This window comes from Diabrotica virgifera, chromosome 4 (assembly GCF_917563875.1).
Source record: "Diabrotica virgifera virgifera chromosome 4, PGI_DIABVI_V3a".
Classification (NCBI taxonomy): domain Eukaryota; kingdom Metazoa; phylum Arthropoda; class Insecta; order Coleoptera; family Chrysomelidae; genus Diabrotica; species Diabrotica virgifera.
In genome coordinates, this window is record NC_065446.1 from 61,225,133 (window position 1) to 61,245,748 (window position 20,616).

Genomic DNA, 20,616 nt, shown 5'->3' on the forward strand with positions numbered 1-20,616 from the left:
AAAAATTATGTCGGCGCTCGCCAAAAATTACCTACATAACCTAAATTTTTTTTGAAAAATTCAAAATTTTTCAATTTTGATCCAAAAAATCTGAAAAAAAAAATAGTATATTTTTGGGCATCAATGTATGTTCATAATTTTTTTCAGATTTTTTAAAGAAAAGATCGCTCAGTAAACACTAAAAATATGAGGGGGGTAACCAAAAAATGGGTTTTTTCGAATTTTGAGTAATTTCCGGCGAGAAAATGGCAAAACTATACCTGCCATTCAAAAGAACGGAAAAAAATACACTAAAAAAAATTTTGTCGGAGCTAGCCAAAAATTACCTACATAACCTAAAAATTTTTTGAAAACTTCAAAAATTTTTTCTGGCGTCAATTTTGATCCAAAAAATCTGAAAAAAATCAGTGGGATTTAGGGTATAATAATGTACATTCACAATTTTTTTCACATTTTTTAAGGCAAAAGATCGCTCCAAAAAAATGTTTTTCGAAGAAACACATTTTTTTCGATAGGGGACACCTGGGGTCACATAGGGAGCTAAAAATTTGGTTAGGGGGTTTTTGAATTATGTACTTTCGATTGCCCAACCCCAACTAAGAATCCAGCCGAGTGCAGATTTTACCATCTTATCCCGCTATAGTTTCCATGAAGTAAGCATAAATTTCCATTAAGTAAACATAAATTTCCATCAAGTAAATAATTGCCAATGCTATAAAATTAGAAAAAAAAAGAAAATTTTTATGCCAGATTAGACCAAGAAGTGTCAAATAGAAACAATTAAAGCGTTAAAATAATTTTAGCAGATTTAAACGCAAAAATAGGAAGAGAGGAAATACCAGGTATATCAGGGAACAATAGGTATACATAGCCTGCACGAAATAAGTAACGACAACGGGCAAAGGATCATAGATTTTGCAACAGACAAAAAAATGGTGATAAGCAGTACAAAATTTTCACATAAAAATATCCACAAAGAAACATGGGTTTCTCCCGATATGAAAACAAGAAACCAGATCGACCACGTCTTAATAGAAGCAAGACATGCTTCAGACATTTCAGATGTGAGAAGTCATAGAGGGGCAAACAGCAGCTCCGATCACCACCTTGTACTAATTAAATATAAACAAAAAATTACCGCCAAGGAAACAGAGAAAGGTGAAAAAAAGATCAAATACGCTTCAGATACTAATGAGGAAAAGAGAGCAAGATATGAAACAAAAATAGACAACATAATTGAAAAATGTATTCAAGTAAATGAAAATCAGGTAAGAAATATCGAAGATAAATGGAGGGTTTTAAAAGAAGCAGTGATAACAGCTGCAAAAGAAGTAGTGGGGGAAAGCAAAGAACCTAGCCAAAAAAGATGGTATGACAAAGATTGCCAGATACTAATGGAACAAAAAAACCAAGCTAGGCTTAAAATGCTGAACAACAGTATGGAAGAAACCAAAGAGTAATATACTACAAGAAGACGACAATTAAGAAAACATCTAAGATTTAAAAAGAGGAAACACAATAAAGAAAAGATTGAAAGGCTAGAAGAACATGAACAAAAACATGAAATATAACTATTCTATAAGGAAATAAATATTGAAAAAAAAGATTAAAATTGAAAATTTAAAGAACTGTTGAATAAACAAAATCATCGTTACGAAATAGAAGAGCTAAGATTAGTAGAAGAGGCTGAAGTAGACCAATATGCACCAACAGAAGCAGAAATAAAAGACGTAATAAAAAAAAATGAAAAATAACAAGGCCGCAGGATGCAATACAATAACTGTAGAAATGTTAAAATACGGAGGACATAGAATACAGAGTGAAATATCAAAGTTAATACTAGAAATTTGGACCACAGAAATAATGCCGGAACAATGGAAAATTGCAGTGATATGCCCTATACATAAGAAGGAAGATAAGTTAGATTGCAATAATCACCGGGGAATATCACTGCTAAACGTTGGATACAAAATATTTAGCAAAATATTGCAAGGAAGACTAAATAATATAATGGAACAAACAACAGGGGATTATCAAGGAGGATTCAGGAAAGGCAGGTCAACTATAGACCAAATATTTACAGTAAGGCAAACGCTGGAAAAATTCTACGAGCGGAATGCCGAACTACATCATCTATTTGTAGATTTAAAACAAGCGTATGACTCAATAATTAGAAAGGAATTATATAGCGCAATGCAAGAGTTAAATGTGCCAAAAAAACTAATCAGATTAGTAAAACTATGCCTAACCAACACCAAAGCAAAAGTAAGGATCCAAAATCAACTGTCCGGTGAATTTGACATTAATGAATGTCTAACACAAGGGGATGCACTGTCAACAACACTTTTTAACCTTGCGTTGGGAAAAGTAATCAGGAAAACTCCTATAGATAGGGATGGTACAATATTTACAAAGCTCAATTAGGTCGTTGCCTACGCAGATGATATAGACATAATCAGCTGGACATTAAAAGACCTAAAAAAAATGTATACATATTTTAAAGAAGCGGCACAGATTATGGGTCTAGAAGTCAATGTCCCAAAAACAAAGTACATGGTAACAACTCGGGAAAAAGTACAAACGAAAGGCAACATATCTCTGAGCGGGCAAATATTTGAAAGAGTAGACCGTTTCAAATATTTAGCAGCAGCAATAACAGAAGGAAATAAAAACAGTGATGAGGTAACAGCAAGAATTTCACTTGGGAACAAATGCTTCTACAGCCTACAAAATATCATAAAGTCAAAATCAGTATCTATTAATTGAAAAGTAAAAATATATACAACAGTAATGAGACCTGTAGTAATGTATGCATCAAAAACATGGACCTTGACTAGTGAACAAGAGGAACAACTTCTTAGATGGGAAAGAAAAATCTTAAGGAAAATATATGGACCTATACAGGAGAATGGAGAATGGCGTATAAGAATGAACCACGAAATAAATAGAATGTTTAACAGACCGACTAACATAAAAGAAATGCAAAGTAAACGACTGAGTTGGTTAGGGCACGTAGAAAGGATGGATGATAAGAGAAATACAAAAAAAGTACTTAGGAAAGAATTAAATGGGAAGAGACCGAGAGGTAGGCCTAGAAAAAGATGGATTGATGGTGTTAATCAGGATTTGAAAGACCTAGGAATACGAGAATGGGAAAAACAAGCAAAGGAAAGAAAAACATGCGCAGCTATAGTCAAACAAGCAAAACACACATAGTGTGTTTAGAATAGACCTCCTCAAAAAAGAAACAAGAAAGTAATATTTTAGATAAATATCATTTAGAACTTTTGAGGAATTATGCGTGTGGCTGGCCTCAACACCATGTAAAACTTTAGAGCCTAGAAACCCCAACGGGCGACCATGGCCCTCCATGGTCACCGATGATGATGATGATGATGATAAAATATAAAAAGCTCTCAACGGTACTGCAAGAAAATGGTTCCGTTATCGTGCAGAGTCGAGAAATGTAAAAAATAAGGTACTTACAACAATCAACGTTATAGCTATCATCGCACACCTTAGCATCATTATTCCAGAGTAAGTCATCGGGACATTCAAGAATGTACAACACATTTTCGTAACACTCATAAAATTTTTTGCAGTTGTAAGGGTAAATATAGAACGTTGTTCTAGAATCCGTGCACACTGGATCTAAAAAAGTTATAATGAATAAATTAGAAAATGTTTTTCTAGAATTCGACAATTCTATCTGTTACTCTAATTTTCTATCTTGTTTTTATTTTTTTTTAAATAATTTATATTATAGTATGATACCGTTGATACAAGAAAAGGCGTAACCCAGACATTCAAAGTGAAAGTTGTTATCATTTAACACCAAATTGTTCTATATGGTCCGCATATTGTTCAGTAAAAAGTTACGGCATTTTGAGCGTCGGGTTTGGGGGGGGGGGAGATGGGGGAGAAGTCGGTAAATTAGGAGTTTTTTTACGTTTTTCGTCAATATTTCTAAAACTATGAGGTTTAGCGTGAACAATGTTTTATACAAAGATGTTCTACATTACAGTTGACAGGAAAAGGTCATATGTATAATCCTTTTAAAATTAACGGTTCCATAGTTACGGAGGTTTCATAGTATATTATAATTGGTCCAAAAACGGCCTAACCCCGTCATCCCAAATCAAAATTTTCCTCCAACACCAAATTGTTCTATATGGTCTACATATTGTTCAGTAAAATGGTACACCATTTCGAGCGTCTTTTTTGGGGAGAGGGGAGGAAGTTTCTCGTCAATATCTCCAAACCTAAGCGGTTTAGCGTGAACAATATTCTATATAAAAATGTTCTACATTAAATTTGAAAGGTAAAAGGCCCTATGCATAATTGTTCTAAAATCAACGGTTCCGGGGTGTAAAGAGGAGGTTTTCCATATTTTTATATAGTTTGGACAAATTAAAATATTACTGAAGAAACTAATTTTATTAAAAGGATTGTGTTTTCTAAATATAATTTTCTATTTCATTGGCCGGTGATATGTTACTGATAAGCCCTTGAAGGAACGCTAACCTCACCAAGAGGCTTCTGCAGGCCAAGACCATGTAAATCTCTGTTACGAAGAAACCCAGTCTGAACTTTCTATCGACAATGTCGCATGAATATCTTTCCAACAGTAAAATTTTCGTTTCAAATTTAATGTAGAACATATTTTATAGAACATTGTTCACGCTAAACCACATAGTTTTAGAAATATTGACGAAAAACTTAAAAAACTCCTAATTTACCGACTTCTCCCCCCACCTCCCCCCACAAACCCAACGCTCAAAATGGTGCAATATTTTCTGAACAATATGTGGATCAAATAGAACAATTTGGTGTTAAAGGATAACTTTCACTTTGAATGTCGGGGTATGGGTCTAGTTATACCATACTTTAACACACCTATCGTTTATTTTGTTTATCATTTTGCTCATACAGTGTGTTCACGAATGGGGTACCCATGAGGAAAAACTTTTTTATTTTCAATTTTAGCGAAAAATGTGATTCTTGATAAGAAGTTTTGCTTGTTCTAAAACCCCATAAAAACGAAATAAAATTTAAGTTTTTCAAAACCTGCTTAATTTGTAGGCGATTTTATGTAAACCCCTATAAATTTTTGCACTAAGTTCGAAATCGTAACTATAATCTAGTGTTGCTAAGCTACAATGTAGCTTAGTAACTGTCAACTCCGATAAATAATTTGCGAATTTTCATTCTTTTTCGACAAGCCAATGTTAAGCTTTTAACAGTAAATAATTCATTGTTGAACGCTTAACATTTTTGAAAAAAAAATGACAATTCGCAAATTATGCATCGTAGTTGACAGTTAGTAAGCTACATTGTACGAGTAGCTTAGCAACACTAGATTATTGTTACGATTTCGAACTATTAGTGCAAAAATTTATAGGGAATTATATAAAATAGGCTACAAAATTAAGCAGGTATTGAAAAACTTGAATTTTATTTCGTTTTGTGGCGTTTTAGCATAAGCAAAACTTTTTATCAAGAATAATATTTTTCGTTAAAATTGAAAATAAAAAAGATTTTCCTCATGGGCACCCCATCTGTGGATACACGGTATATCATAAAAACCAAAATATTTGGCGCTCAACTTCAACTCTCTAATTTCTGTTTTTTCTGCTAACTTTTCGATACACCTGGTATCTCGATAATTCAATATCCATTTATCCGATCTTTACTAGATATTTTCTTATTTATCTACCTACTACTTATACCCCAGGTTGTGTGTGAAAAAACGTGATATAATTCAGGAATTTTTGAAACCTATCAGGTGTTGTAAAGGACGATGCCAGGAAAAACTTCTACTAAAATGTAACCAAAAATATGGTGCGCTTTTTTTTCTATTGCGATTTTCATTTGTTAAATTTGCAATTTTTAATGATTTTTAATTTTGCAGCTTAAGATATTGATTATAGAAAAAAACTTTTGAATAGAAAGTTGTAGTAAATTAAAAAACCTACAATCTGAGCTATGGTAAGTTTAATTTCGTTAATTGGTTATTGCAAAACAGCCTGCGAAAAGTCCAAAATGACCGTTTTTTACAATTGCATTATTTATTGTACGAATAATTTTTTTTATTTTTTAAAGTTTTAAAATTAAGATCTTTCAATTCCAAACATAAAAAAAATTGTAAAGCCAGATTAACGAATTTGTTGCTTAGATATTATAAATTGTTTATCCCAAGAGGTCAAATGTCGAAGGCTATAACTTTTTGAAAAAAAAAAATCGTAGAGAGTTGTTGAAGCATCTAGTCTCCTTCTAATGAGTTACATTTTCATATTCTGATGTAAATAAAAGCGTAAAACATTTTTAAACCTCTAATTTTCGGGTTTGAAACTAAGGGGGCAAATTTCCTTCATCCTATGAGTTTTTAACTTACAGATTATTGTTGCTGAAGATGAAACGAAGATTTATAAAAAAATAAAAAATTTCTACGACTAACTGAAGCCGAGATAATTTTTGGGTTTGTAAATAAGGGGGCAAATTTCGTTATAAACATTTAGAGCTGAAGCGCCCTGTACATCCTATGAGTTTCTATCTTACAGATTATTGTTGCTGAAGACGAAACCAAGATTTATAAAAAAAAATAAAAAATTTCTACAACTAACCGAAGCCGAAATAATTGTTTTTTTTTTCTTAAATCATAGTGCCTTTATTTATAACAATTAAGAAATTATTTTACAGTCATTGGCTAAAGAAAGACTTATGTTCAATGTAAAATAAAAATTAAATAAAATATAGTTACATTAAATTGTTAAAAATTATTTTTTAAATCGGTGCTTTTGCAAGCGGCCGAGTTTTGCAAATCGCCCGGCTCGCATCAAATCCGCGCTCTCGGAAAATTTTTACGTAGCTTGTATTAAATTTTGACAGAAAACAATTTAATAATATTACCATTATAATATACACTCTATTTACCACTGTATCTGTTTTTCTTGATAAACTTTTATATGTGAAATCCAAAAAGAATAGTCACTACAAGAAGAAAAAGTTTTATATTGTATATTATAGTAAGAAGTAATATTATTATTATTATATTTATATAACAATAAAAAAATTTAAAAAATATACTTATATATTTCATATATATATATGTATCATTTTTGTAATATTATTTTTTCAGAAATGAAATTTCACATATGAAAGTTTATCAAGAAAAACCAATACAGGTGGTAAATAGACTGTATATTATAATGATAATATTATTAAATTGTTTTCTGTCAAAATTTAACACCAGTTACGTAAAAATTTTTCGACGGCGCGGATTTGAAGAGAGTCGGGCGAATTGCAAAATTCGGCCGCTCGCAAAAGCACCGATATTAAAAATAATTTTTAATAATTAAATATAATTATATTTTAAAATAATTTTTATTTTAAGATAACATAAGTCTTTCTTTAGTCAATGACTGCAAAATAATTTTTTTATTGTTATAAATAAAGGCACTACGACTTAAAAAAACAATTATCTGGTCTTCAGTTGGTTGTAGAAAATTTTTATTTTTTTATAAATCTTCGACTTGTCTTCAGCAACAATAATCTGTAAGTTAGAAACTCATACGATGTACAGGGCCGCTTCAGCTCTAAATGTTTTTAACGAAATTTGCCCCCTTATTTTCAATCCCAAAAATTATCTCTGCTTCAGTTGGTCGTAGAATTTTTTAATTTTATATAAATCTTCGTTACATCTTCAGCAACAATAATCTGTAAGTTAAAAACTCATAGGATGTACAGGGCCGCTTCAGCTCTAAATGTTTATAACGAAATTTGCCCCCTTATTTTCAAACCCGAAAATTAGGGGTTTAAAAATGTTTTACGCTTTTATTTACATCAGAATATGAAAACATAACTCTTTATAAGGAGACTAGATGTTTCACCAACTCTCTGCGATTTTTTTTTTCAAAAAATTATAGCCTTCGACATTTGACCTCTTGGGATAAACCATTTATAATATCTAAGCAACAAATTCGTTAATCTGGCTTTACATTTTTTTTATGTTTGGAATTGAAAGAACTTCATTTTAAAGCTTTAAAAAATAAAAAAAATTATTCGTACAATAAATAATGCAATTGTAAAAAACGGCCATTTTGGACATTTCGCAGGCTGTTTTGCAATAACCAATTAACGAAATTAAACTTACCATAGCTCAAATTGTAGGTTTTTTAATTTACTACAACTCTCTATTAAAATGTTTTTCTCTAAAATCGATATCCTAAGCTGCAAAATTAAAAATCATTAAAAATTGCAAATTTAACAAATGAAAATCGCAATAGAAAAAAAAGCGCACCATATTTTTGGTTACATTTTAGTAGAAGTTATTCCTGGCATCGTCCTTTACAACACCTGATAGGTTTCAAAAATTCCTGAATTATATCCTGAAATCGACCTATTTTTCACCCACAGCCTGGGGTATTAGAATTTATTAGTATAGCTAAGAAATGTATGAGGGAAGTTTTATTTGTTAGCTTTTTTTATTCATTTTCCTGGTTTTTTTATTTATTTTTCCACCCCAGGTTATTCCTGGATTTCAAAATGGTCAACATGGTTAGTATTTTACAATAATGTACTTAATATGGTAAAAAATATATTATATATTTTTTATTTGCAAATATAAATGGCTTTAGAAATATATTATAGTACCCAAAACCAGGAAAAAAAAACAAAATTTTTTTAATATACTGTAAGAGCGTAGGCACTAAATTTCGTTCCAGTTCTTTTTAAATGCTTTAATTTGGTTTTTCGAATCCTGAGAAAAATAATAAGTATTTTTGAACAATTTAAAGGCAGAATGAAATTGAAAACCTACATCATTACCGAGGGTAGAAAGTCCCTGAAAACTTCTATAATGTTTATTTTAATAATAGTCTAAGAGCTGGGAGCGGATTTTGTGCGTCATAAGTAATATGGAAAAACTATACGGGGATATGTTGAATTAGTTGTGTACATGACTTTCCCCAACGACCGGAAACCAGATTGGGGGACGAGGGTAGTTATAAGGGGTCAAAGTCGCGGTTTTTATTATTTTTTTTTGTGACGCGCGTGATCGAGATAATGCACCAAAATTTGGAAATAAGTAGGCCATGACGTAACTAAGTAAAATCTCTAGGGGCGGAACGCTGCATGGCCGACAAAGGGGTGGGGGTAGGGGTGAAATTAAAAAATATAAGGGGTTTTTTGCGACGTTCGTGATTGAGATAGTGCACCAAAATTTGGGAATAAGTAGACCATGTCATAACTAACTAAAATCCCCATAAGCGGAAACCAGAGTGGGGGACGAGGGTAGTTATAAAGGGTAAAATTCGCGGTTTTTATTATTTTTTTGTGACGCTCATGATGGAGATAGTGCACCAAAATTTTGGAGTAAGTAGGTCATGACGTAACTAAGTAAAATCTCCAGAGGCGGAACGCTGCTTGGGGTACAAAGAGGTGGTAGGCAGGGGTGAATATAAAAATATAAGGGGTTTTTTGCCGTTAGTGATCGAGATAGTGCACCAAAATTTGGGAATAAATAGATCATGACATTACTAAGTAAAATCTCCAGGGGCGGAACGCTGCGTGTTGGAGAAAAGTTGTGCTGCGTCACATAAAAAAAATAATACAAACTGCGATTTTGACCACTTAAAACTATCCTCATCCCCAACTCTGGTTTCCGCCCCTGGAGGTTTCTCTTAGCTACGTCATGATCTACTTACTCCCAAATTTTGGTTCACTATCTCGATCACGAACGTTACAAAAAATCCATTATAATTTTTATATTCACCCCTGCTCGCCATTCCTTTGTCCCCCACGCAGCTTTCCGTCCCTGGAGATTTTGCTTAACTACGTCATGACCTATTTATTCCCAAATTTTGGTGCATTATCTTAATCATTACCGTCACAAAAAATAATAAAACAGCGGCTTTGACCCCATATAACCCCCTATATACCCTTTCCCTATATACCCTCGTCCCCCACTCTGGTTTCCGGCTCTTGGGATTTTACTTAGTTATGTCATGGTCTACACATTCCCAAATTTTGGTGCACTATCTCAATCACGAGCGTCGCAAAAAAGCCTTTATATTTTTTATATTCACCCCTACCCCCACCCCTTTGTCGGCCACGCAGCGGTCCGCCCCTAGAGATTTTACTTAGTTACGTCATGACACACTTATTCCCAAATTTTGGTGCACTATCTCGACCATGAGCGTCACAAAAAAAAATAAAAACCGCGATTTTGACCCCTTAAAACTACCCTCGTCCCCCACTCTGGTTTCCTGCCGTTGAGGAAAGTCATGTACACAACTAATTCAACATATCCCCGTATAGTTTTTCCATATTATTTATCACGCACAAAATCCGCTTCTATCTCTCCGACTATAAGTTACACAGGTAAAAAAAAAGAGAAAATTGAGTGTGATTTTTAATTTCAAATATCTGATTCAAAACAAACCTCTTGTTTATTTTAAATGACTTTCTATCCTCGCTAATAGTGTAATCTTTCATTCTGCGTTTAAATTTTTCAAAAATATTCATTAGTTTTTCCAGGATTGGAAAAAAAATAACACTATGTCCGTGGTGATATTTTCCAAATCGAATTGATTTAAGACGTGAAATTAATAAATAGTATATTACTTTATGAGGCGGAGAAGCATGACTTTTCTTGACGCGCCCGATATTACGCGCCAAACGGAGTGAGGCGCGTAATAGAGGGCAAGTCAAGAAAAGTCGCTTCTTTGCCGAATAAAGTATACTATTTTTTTTTCAAACGTAGCAATTTTCAACCATAAATAGTGCAATTCATACGCTATTTTTACTCGAAATTAACTGTGACAACTATCAAAGTCGTCTAGATGTTAGAAATTAAAACAATTAAGTCGTCGGAATGATTGCTGAAAGTTGTGCTCGACCATCACTATCATCAACAATTACCAATGCGTATCAAGAGTCGGGAACATTTTTGCACGGTTTCAATTTTGAAAATGCCTCATTAACTAATTGTACTTTTAATATTACTATAAATAAAAATGATGTTTAATTGTTGTTAATGACATTTGTATTGTTGCTTTGTGACATGTTTCATATTGTTGCCATGACAACATTTTTCCCTCGGCCGTAAAGAAATGGGAAAAAAACTGCTGCCGGCGGAGACATCAAATTTTGACAGGATCAAGTTAGATAAGTAATGTCATCATTATTTGACGTTTGAAGAAAAAAGTAATTTATTTTTTATTATTTATGGAAGATCCAAGCACAAAATTCACCAGGGTATATTCTGTTATCCAATTATTTTGTTGTTAACAATGTTCAAAATTTATCTAAGCGTTCCATAGATACAATATATTATTATGATCACATTATCACTTCTTCCCTTTTCTCGACTATAAGTCTTTATTGTGTAATACCTATATAAATTAATTTAATCACTGAATACATAGCTGGTGAAAAAATAATCCTATTAATGAACCGAATTAACAATTTAAGCGATTATACAAGTAACGGTTATCCACGAACTTTCAAAACTTAACGAAATAGCCATTTATATGTTAATGATGACAATATCATTGTCAACTAATATTTACATCTCCATACCAGTGAGAATTTTACTACACGTGATATGCCATGCCGTGTAAAGAAAGAAAAGGTAGCGATAGCCGTAAAATATTAACGCCTACGCTCTCAAGAACTTAGGCAAGCATTAGTGCATATAATTTTATAAAGAAAATAAGAATGACTTTTAAATTAAAAAAAACTACAATATCAATAAATATGCCGTACTTACGTGGAAGGGGAATTATCTTTGCTAAAAAAATAAAGAAAATTAAGTTTTTGGCATACTATAAAAATAAATGAAGTTAATAAAAAAACAAAATATTATGGATGATGTAATGTATATGTAATGATGAAGTGGAAGCGTAGATACGTAATTATGACTCGTTGGTCATCATTAGTACGGTGTAGCCAAGTTAGAATAGCAGTATGTTAACTTGGGAAAGGATCACTACCGGAGCAATGCAACCAATTTTTGGCAATAATATTACAAGACCCTGAGGATTCCAGATAACACATTCACGGAGGAAGCTACTTATTGAACAGTTGACTTTTTATGAAAAGGCGTCTACAAATCATCAGAGTGTATACAATAAGAACAGAGGAAATATGGAACAGAATGGAAGTAGAATGCTCAATTACAAAAGTGTTGGAAAACAGAGCCCTGTAGTGGTACACGCATGTACCAAATAAAAATAATGTCAGAGCAGAGGTGATCGAAAATAATATTGGACTGGGATCCGCCGGGAAGAAGATGGAGAAGAAGACCTGCTATGAGATAGAAAACGTACATAGAAATTCTATGATATATAGAGACCTAAGTGAAGTTCACTGCGAGAACAGATTGCCATGGAGAATGGAAACGGCGAATTCATAATGGGAGAACGTATAAGAAGAAAAAGAACACATCTGGATTTGGTTTCTTATGTTTTCCTATTTCTCGCAATCTTTTGATAAAGTCTGGTACACTGTTCTGCTGCACAAAATGAGACAAGTGCTTCCTCGCAACCACTTTCTAATTCTCTAATCCTATATTTCCAACCGCCATTTCCTTGTAAAAGTAAAGGATTAGTGCACTAACGTATAGCCGTTTAAAGCTGGAGTACCACAGGGTAGTCTCCTTGGACCTGTTCTCTACCTAATCTACACAACATATCTTCCTACAAGTCAAAGCATCGTCACAGCCACATATGCAGACGAGACAGCAATCCTCGCGGCTCACTCAAACCAATACATCGGCTCCCAACTACCCAGACCAATTTAGATAAAATAAAGATGTTAAATTCATGGTAAATTAAAGTAAATGAAAGCAAGTCAGCACATATAATGTTCACAAATCGAAAAGGTACATGCCCAACCCTCTTATTAAATAACGCAGTTCTACAACAAAAAGAACTTAAAATGAAAACTGCTCAAGAAGAAATATCCAGTTACTCCCAAAAATACGATAGGAGATACGACTGCAAAACCACACCAACAGGCTAGCGAAGAACCTTTAAAGGCCCCAGGCAAACAGAAGGCTAAAGCGTCAACTCCAAGCAATCTAGCAACAAGATTTTAAATTTTCACTTTTTTAATTTATTATACACAAGTCACAAATAAATTTGTTAATAACATTATGATTGTCTCAAATAGAATAGTACACCAGGGCGGATCTGTTTTGAGGTGGATGTGAGAGGTGGCATTCGGATTTTTGCAGATAAAGTTAGGTAACAACTTCAACAATAATAATTGACTTATGCTCCTTCTTAAATATGCCCGGAACATTAATAAAAAAATTAAAATATTTAAAAATTTCGAAAAACACCGATTTTTTTCCACTTTCTTTGATTATAACTTTAAAACGATTCAGTTTGGAACAAAGTCGTAGAGAAATAAAATAAAGATAATTGAATTTTGTATGATAAACGACTCCTTAAAAATGTCTTAAATTATTACCATTTCTGGTAAATACAAAATAAGGGGACAAAATAAGCCTGTCTTATTCAATGTTTTTCAACTACTTTGGTTGTACTTAGAACCTTCATATTTTGCTTAGAAAATTCTTATAATATACTTAAACCGTCCACAAAATTTCATTACAATCGACCTAACAGATCTTGCATAATAATTTTGCAATCTATATTTTTTTCTAAAAGTTTAAATTTTTAAAAACTTTCTGAACAAAAAGTGGACCATTTAGAAGTTTGCTAATTTTTTTACATGTAAAGAGGTGCTCTACCTATATAATACACTTTACAGAATTAAAATCAGATTATTTAAGCGGCCTCAGCACTGTGTTAAATTTATAAATAAGGTTTTGGGTTATAAACAAATACAGCGAGGACGTTTGAGTTGGAATAAATTAATTTTCTTGAGAATGGGAGACTCTGCAAATAAATCCCGGAATAAATCGATTTTTATTTTTAATTATAATTTTTTGGCATAAATATCATATTAGTGATATCATCCATCTGGGTGTGATAACGTAATCTAAATATTGGAATTATTTAAATAATTTTTTTTTTAATTCAAACCCTGTATAAATGATTATGTTAATGTTTATATTAGTGAATACAAAATTGAATAGCCTTTCGATTGAGCTATCACACGGCACCTATTCTCATTTAAAAAACTCATCGATTACGTCATCACGCCCAGATGGATGACGTCACTAGTATGATATATAATATACCAAAAAATTAGAATTTAAAAATAAAAATCGACCTGTTTCTGGATTTATCTCGAGAGACGGCTATTCTCGATAAAATGAATTTATGCCAACTCAAACCTTGTCACTGTATTTGTTTATAAGCCAAAAAATTGTTATTTTAAAACAGTGCTGAGGCCGCTTAAATAATCCGATTTTAATTCTGTAAAGTGTATTAGATAGGTAGAGAACCTCTTTATATGTAAAAAAAATTATTAAACTTCTAAATGGTCTACTCTTTCTTCAGAAAGTTTTTAAAAAAATTGAACTTTTTTAAAAAAATTTCAATTGCAAAATTATTCTGCAAAATCTATCAGGTCGATTTTAATGAAATTTGGTGACCGATTTAAGTATGTTATAAGAATTTTCTAAGCGAATTACGAAAGTTCTAAGTGCAACCAAAGTGGTTGAAAAACATTGAAGAAAAACAGGCTTATTTTGCCCCCTTATTTTGTATTTATTGCTATTTTGCAGAAAGGGTAATAGTTGAAGACATTTTTAAGCAGTCGTTTATCGTACAAAATTGAATTATCTTTATTATCATACAAAATGAATCGTTTTAAAGTTATAATCAAAGGAAGTAGAAAAAAATCAATGTTTTTCGATATCTTTAAATATTTCAATTTTTTATTAATGTTCCGGGCATATTTGAGAAGGATCATAAATCAATTATTATTTTTAAAGTTGTCACCTAAATTTATCTGCAAAAATCCGAATGCCACCTCGCACATCCAAAAAATAGGGTTTTTTTTACAGATGCGCCCTGGTCTACAGGGCATTTATCACACAATAAATCGATTTTTAAATACACCACCTAGAGACTTTCAACCTTGCCTGAAAAAAAAATTACTATGTATATAAAAATGGACGGATATACACAGTTGCTTTTTAAAATGCATCACATGCATCCAAAAATGCATGAACATATCAAAACAAGTGTATTAAGGGCCAAAATTTTCTTACTTGTGGGTGTTTTGGGGTCGCTGAAGACCAATACGCTATCAGAATCGACCACCAGAGTACCTGGTACCCAGACTCACTGCTAAGTCTCGTCATCTGAAGTTTTGAGAGTTTTCGGCACTAAATTGATGCAAACTAGTCGGGTTTTGTTGTCGCTGAACAAGAATACGCCATTAGAACCGACCCCTGCTGTACCTGGTGCCCAAAACCCCTCTAAACTCTATAAGATAACATGCCCCAGACCCCAGGTGGTCTGGAGGTTGGTTCTGACTGAGTATTTGTATTCGGCGAAACTCCAGAAGATGACGTGCCTTAGCAGTGATGACCGTAGGCACTAGGTATTCCGGGCGTCAGTTCTGATGGCGTATTCGTGTTAAGTTACCCAAAACTGCTCGTGTAATCTGTTAGCATTAATATAGTCCTGAAATCCCTCGAAACTCCATAATATGACGTAACCCTAGACATCAGGTGCTTCGTGTGCCGGATCTGATGGCGTATTTATTTTCTGCAACCCCAAAAACCACCCGAGTAATCTATTTGCATCAATTTAAAGCCGAAAACCCTCTAAACTCCAGAAGAATTCCAGGTACTCCGTGGATCGCTTCTGATGGCGTACTCGTGTTTAACGTCTCCAAATACCTGCAAGTAATCAGTTTTAATAAATTCAGTGCTAATCGCGAAATTTAGTGCGAACCTCTAGATGACGTGCTTTGGCAATGATTCTGGACACCAGGTGCTCCGTTCGGTCCTGATGGCGTAGTTCAACGACCCCAAAAACCGCCAAGCAAAAAAATCTGGCCCTTAATATGCTTATTTTGACATGTTTATGCCACTGGCGTAACCAGGGAGGTTTTGGGAGTTATAACCCCCCAATTCGGATGTACTTTGTGCTCTATACACTTAACATCATATCCCCAGAGACTCTCCAGTAGTTGTACCCACCCCTCCTTAGAATCATCCTGGTTACGCCGTTGGTTTATGCACTTTTGGATGTATTTTATGCACTTTAAAAATAAATATTATCCAGCTCCACAAATTTTTCTATAGTAGACTGAAAAACACATTGCAAAAAGTTGTAAATCTCTAGATTCCGGTGTTTTTAGTGCTAAATACCCTGGTCTAAAATAAGTAAATTATTCTATGTTTAAGTTTATAAAAGAATTAAAATTCTTAGTACTCTTAGTAACTTACAGCAATTCACATTTGCTTGAATATCACAGCTGCGAAGTTCACTATTCCAGTATAAATCGTCTTGGCATGTACTAAGGTATAATTTTCCTTCTCTACAAGTGTAATATTTCTGGCAGTCGTAAGGGTAATTGTAATAATTTTGTAGTCCATTCTTACAGTCCTCCTCAATGTCACTTTTATTCTCTGAAAGCAACTGTCTTCTAGGCACTTGTCTCGCTGTTGCAGAGTCGACTACTAAAATGAGAAAAATATAAATATGTAAAAACGATTATATTTAATTACATGTTAAAACAAGTTAATGTTTTAACAAGTTAAACAATGTTAACCAAGTTAATATTTAAACATGTTAAAATAAGTTAATTTATAATTAACTTACCAATGATATGAAAAATAAGTTAACCTTCGGATGACCAAGGGGGGTAAATTTGGACCCCAGCGTATGTTTTTATTTAATAAATTCAAAAGTATTTTCAATTTTTAACTCATTATTTTTTATTGGACTTTAATATCATTCTATATATCCTCATATTTTGAAATAAAAAATTTCCTATATTTTACGAATAAAAAATATATTCTGAAGTTGATGTTTAGTAAAATACCGTCTATTATGTGGAATTCCAAGTAGTTTTACAATGGTTTTACACTGCGCCTTATCAAAATCTATTTTTAGACTGTGGTGCTTGTTATGTACGAATCATGACATTCCTGTCTGCTACAGTTAGTCATTATTATTATTTCTTGGCGCACATTATTATAGCTTCTTAGTATTTTGTGTACATATAAGATATGGCCCGTAAATATCTTACTGAGGCTGAGTTACAGGAAATTGTTACTGCTAGCGATTTTTATGATGATATAGAAGATGAAATAATATCAGAAAACGATGATGTATTGTTAGATGAAGGTTTAAATGCTGAAAACATTTATTCCAGGTAATTTTTGACCTGGGGTCATTTTTTACCCCCGTTGGTCATCCGTGTTACCAAAAAAAGTTGGTCATCGGAAGGTTAATTGAATTAAAATTTATGAATATTTTGATTATGGCAATGGATAAATATGTAATAAATCAGAATAACATAACAAATATTACTCATAACAATCATCATCAAGGATAATAATCATCATGAAGAGTTTAAATACATATATGAATATATTATTATTTAAGCTAAAAATTAACTAAAACTTTTGAAAAAGAAAATAGCAGATAAATCTATTGCCCACCTAAAGACTCCAATAAAAAGAACAGTATACTGAATTCTCCAAAAACCCAGGGAAACGGTTTTTTATTGAAGGTGGATTCAATGCGAAGAATACACACCGGAACTCGAAAATAACTGCCTCTAAAGATAAGCTTTTATTAGCTATTGAAGAACATATTTGTGAATCACAATCAACTGGTAGACCAACCTAATGGCTTACGGATCGAAACAAGACCTCTGATCTAATAGACTTATTTATCAATAAGAATATTTCAGTTAAATTCCTAGACATTGGGTGCGTTCGGACGACCATAGCTGGACAGCTGAGTAAGCGATAGCCTTCAGACGGCACCGCTGGAATTCAATCGCTGAGAGATTTACTAAGCTTTCCTATCCGCACTGGATACAACCACTCAGCCGATTTGTGCTAACAATCAGCCGCTGTGGTCGTCCGAACGCACCTAATGATGACTATTGGGATTTAAATGCTGGTCATTCACCCGTAGTACTAACAATGAATGTCAAAATTATTAAAGAAGAGAGAACCCTATAGTGACAAATAAATTGATGGATTGGGAAAATTTTAAGCTGGGCCTTGAAGAGGAAATAAATCTTACAGTTCTACTACGAAACGCAGAGCAATTAGATAAATAAGCACAATTTTTGGTGAACAATATTCAGCAAGGAGCTTGGGAAAATATTGTTACACTGAAACCTAAGTTAAAAGGAAACAATTATCCAAAGGAAATAAGAAACATGATAATTGAGAAAAGAAAGCTGAGAAGAATTTGGCAAGAGCTCCTCAAGTGTCCTCAAGATAAGGCTAAACTATATCATGCAAATCAACAACTCCAAATTAGTATCCATCCAGTAGCTAAAGAATGATTCAATTAATTCTTACTTACAAGAGTTAACATAATATATAACGTAGCACTGATTATTCCTTATGAAATGCTACTATTATTCACTGCCCGCCTATTAAGCTAGAAAATGGAACGTTAAGCTGGGCCAGACGTAGTGTAAAAGCAAAGCTATTTGCTACATGTATCTTAAAAATACATTCAAACCAAATGCAGTTAATAGGACAATGAAAGATAGGACGAATCTGTTCGCAGAAAAGGTGGCAGAAATAAAGGAACGTATTAACCCAAAGAAGAGCTATGGTTAAACTAACACACCAAATTAATGCTGATTTCGGATTAAAATATGTAACAATGGTACTGAAAACGGCCGAAGTCATTATGACTCAATAGTAAAACCAGCACAAGTCATACACGCTAATATCTCAGCTCCCTGTGATATTGTAGCTGTATGAGTATAATGTACCCTCAATTATTGAAGCGAAAAATCTGATTCCCACACATCAATTCAGGTTTAGGAATAAGCCTTGAACAATCGATCAGGTGCACAGAATCACAAATATGATCAAACGATCGCCAGAAGAAAAGAAACTATGTTCAACTGTCTTTTTTGATGTTGCACAGGTTTTTAATAAAGTATAGCATGACGGTTTAATACATAAATTAAAAAATTTGTTGTCCAAAGAGTACTCACAACTTTTACAATCATACATAAATGAACGGTATTTTAGAAATAAGCAATAGAAATCTTTTTTAGACTAAAAAGAAATTAGAGCAGGTGTTCCCCAATAAACTGTATTGGGTCTAGTCCTATACGTATTATACAAGTATGATATACCTGTACTAGAAGACAACTCCGTTGCCACCTTTGCTAATGATCCGGCTATCGAAGCAGTAGGGACGACTAGTAAAGTCTGATTCACATAATATAATAGCTCAGATCACGCTCCGCTCACGGTCAGCTCAAGACACGATCAAAATATTCTCTCGGAGAAACTCCGCGGTCAAAAAAAAAAGGGACGGAACTTGACCGTCGTGTTTAGTGCGGATAGCATGATTAAGATGCATGTAAGGATAGTTGACGGAACCTTGAGCTGAGCGTGAGCGGACCGTGTGGCCTGAGCTATAATGTGAATCAGCCTTAAGGAAGCGACTAACAAGGTCCAAATAGCAATTCGAAATCCATAAATGCACACAAAATGTGTATTCACGCTAAATGAAGCTAAGTCTGCACATGTTAATTTTACCAATAGAAAATACAATATATTCCATTTATAATCAACACCGTCCAAGTACCACATGCAGATACGGTTAAGTATTTAGGGATAACATTAGATGACAAACTACTCTGAAAGGCTCACGGCAACAAAAAATCTTCTTCTTCTTCTTTTTTATATATAGACATTACTCTGTCTGTTTTTCAGTGTGCCTCCAGTAAGTTGTCATTCCATCTTTTTCGTGGTCTTCCCACTGATCGTCTTCCTATTGGGGAACCGTCTCTCGCCGTCCTTACTACTATATTTGTTGTCATTCGGTTTATGTGGTCGTTCCATTCTACTCTTCTGTTTTTCACCCAGTTATTAATTTTGTCCACCTTGCATCTCCTTCGTATATCTGCACTTCTAGCTCTATCCCACATCGTCATACCATCGATTTTTCGCAATGTTTTCATCTCTGCTGTTTCTAGACTTCTTTTTGTCCTTTCTGTATCAGGCAACAAAAAATGAAAGAACTAAATATATGTAAGTTACAAAAAAAATGTATTAGCTAAAAACTCCACTTTGTCGACCAATAACAAGTTACTACTTTACAAAAAAAATTTAAACCTGTATGGACTTATGGATGCCTACTATGGAGGTATGCTGAACCAAGCAATATTACAACACAACAAAGATTCTAGAACAGCACACTGAGAAACATTTGATATTCTCGTTGGGACGTGGCAAACAGTGACCTATATAAGAACCTAGGAATAAAAACTCTGCATATAAGCATGAAGAAGATAGCAGGACGTCATGAGCAACGACTTCATAGGCACGAGAATTTTGAGCCAATCCAGCTCCTTGATACTACTGGACAATAGGGTGGAGCGCAAATTTATTTTTTCGAATTCCATTTTCGCGGGGTGCGGAATTGATGCGTCTTTCATTTTGGAATGAAAAACTTAGATGACATTTTT

At 33.3% G+C, this 20,616-nt stretch overlaps 1 protein-coding gene across 5 annotated transcripts in view; it reads right to left on the reverse strand.

The window, feature by feature from the left end:
- LOC114338015 (probable chitinase 10) overlaps window positions 1-20,616 on the reverse strand; it is a 172,932-nt gene that overhangs the window by 139,404 nt on the left and 12,912 nt on the right. For 2 of the 5 annotated variants that reach the window (XM_028288594.2, XM_050649141.1), the window contains exons 2-4: window positions 16,379-16,612; window positions 11,771-11,791; window positions 3,487-3,651 (exon numbers count right to left, since the gene is read on the reverse strand). The exons of 1 other annotated variant lie outside the window; for it this stretch is intronic. In XM_028288594.2, coding sequence (XP_028144395.2) covers window positions 3,487-3,651; window positions 11,771-11,791; window positions 16,379-16,612 — 420 coding nt within the window. The remainder of the gene's footprint in view (window positions 1-3,486; window positions 3,652-11,770; window positions 11,792-16,378; window positions 16,613-20,616) is intronic. 2 more of the 5 variants (XM_050649144.1, XM_050649143.1) reach the window with 2 other exon arrangements.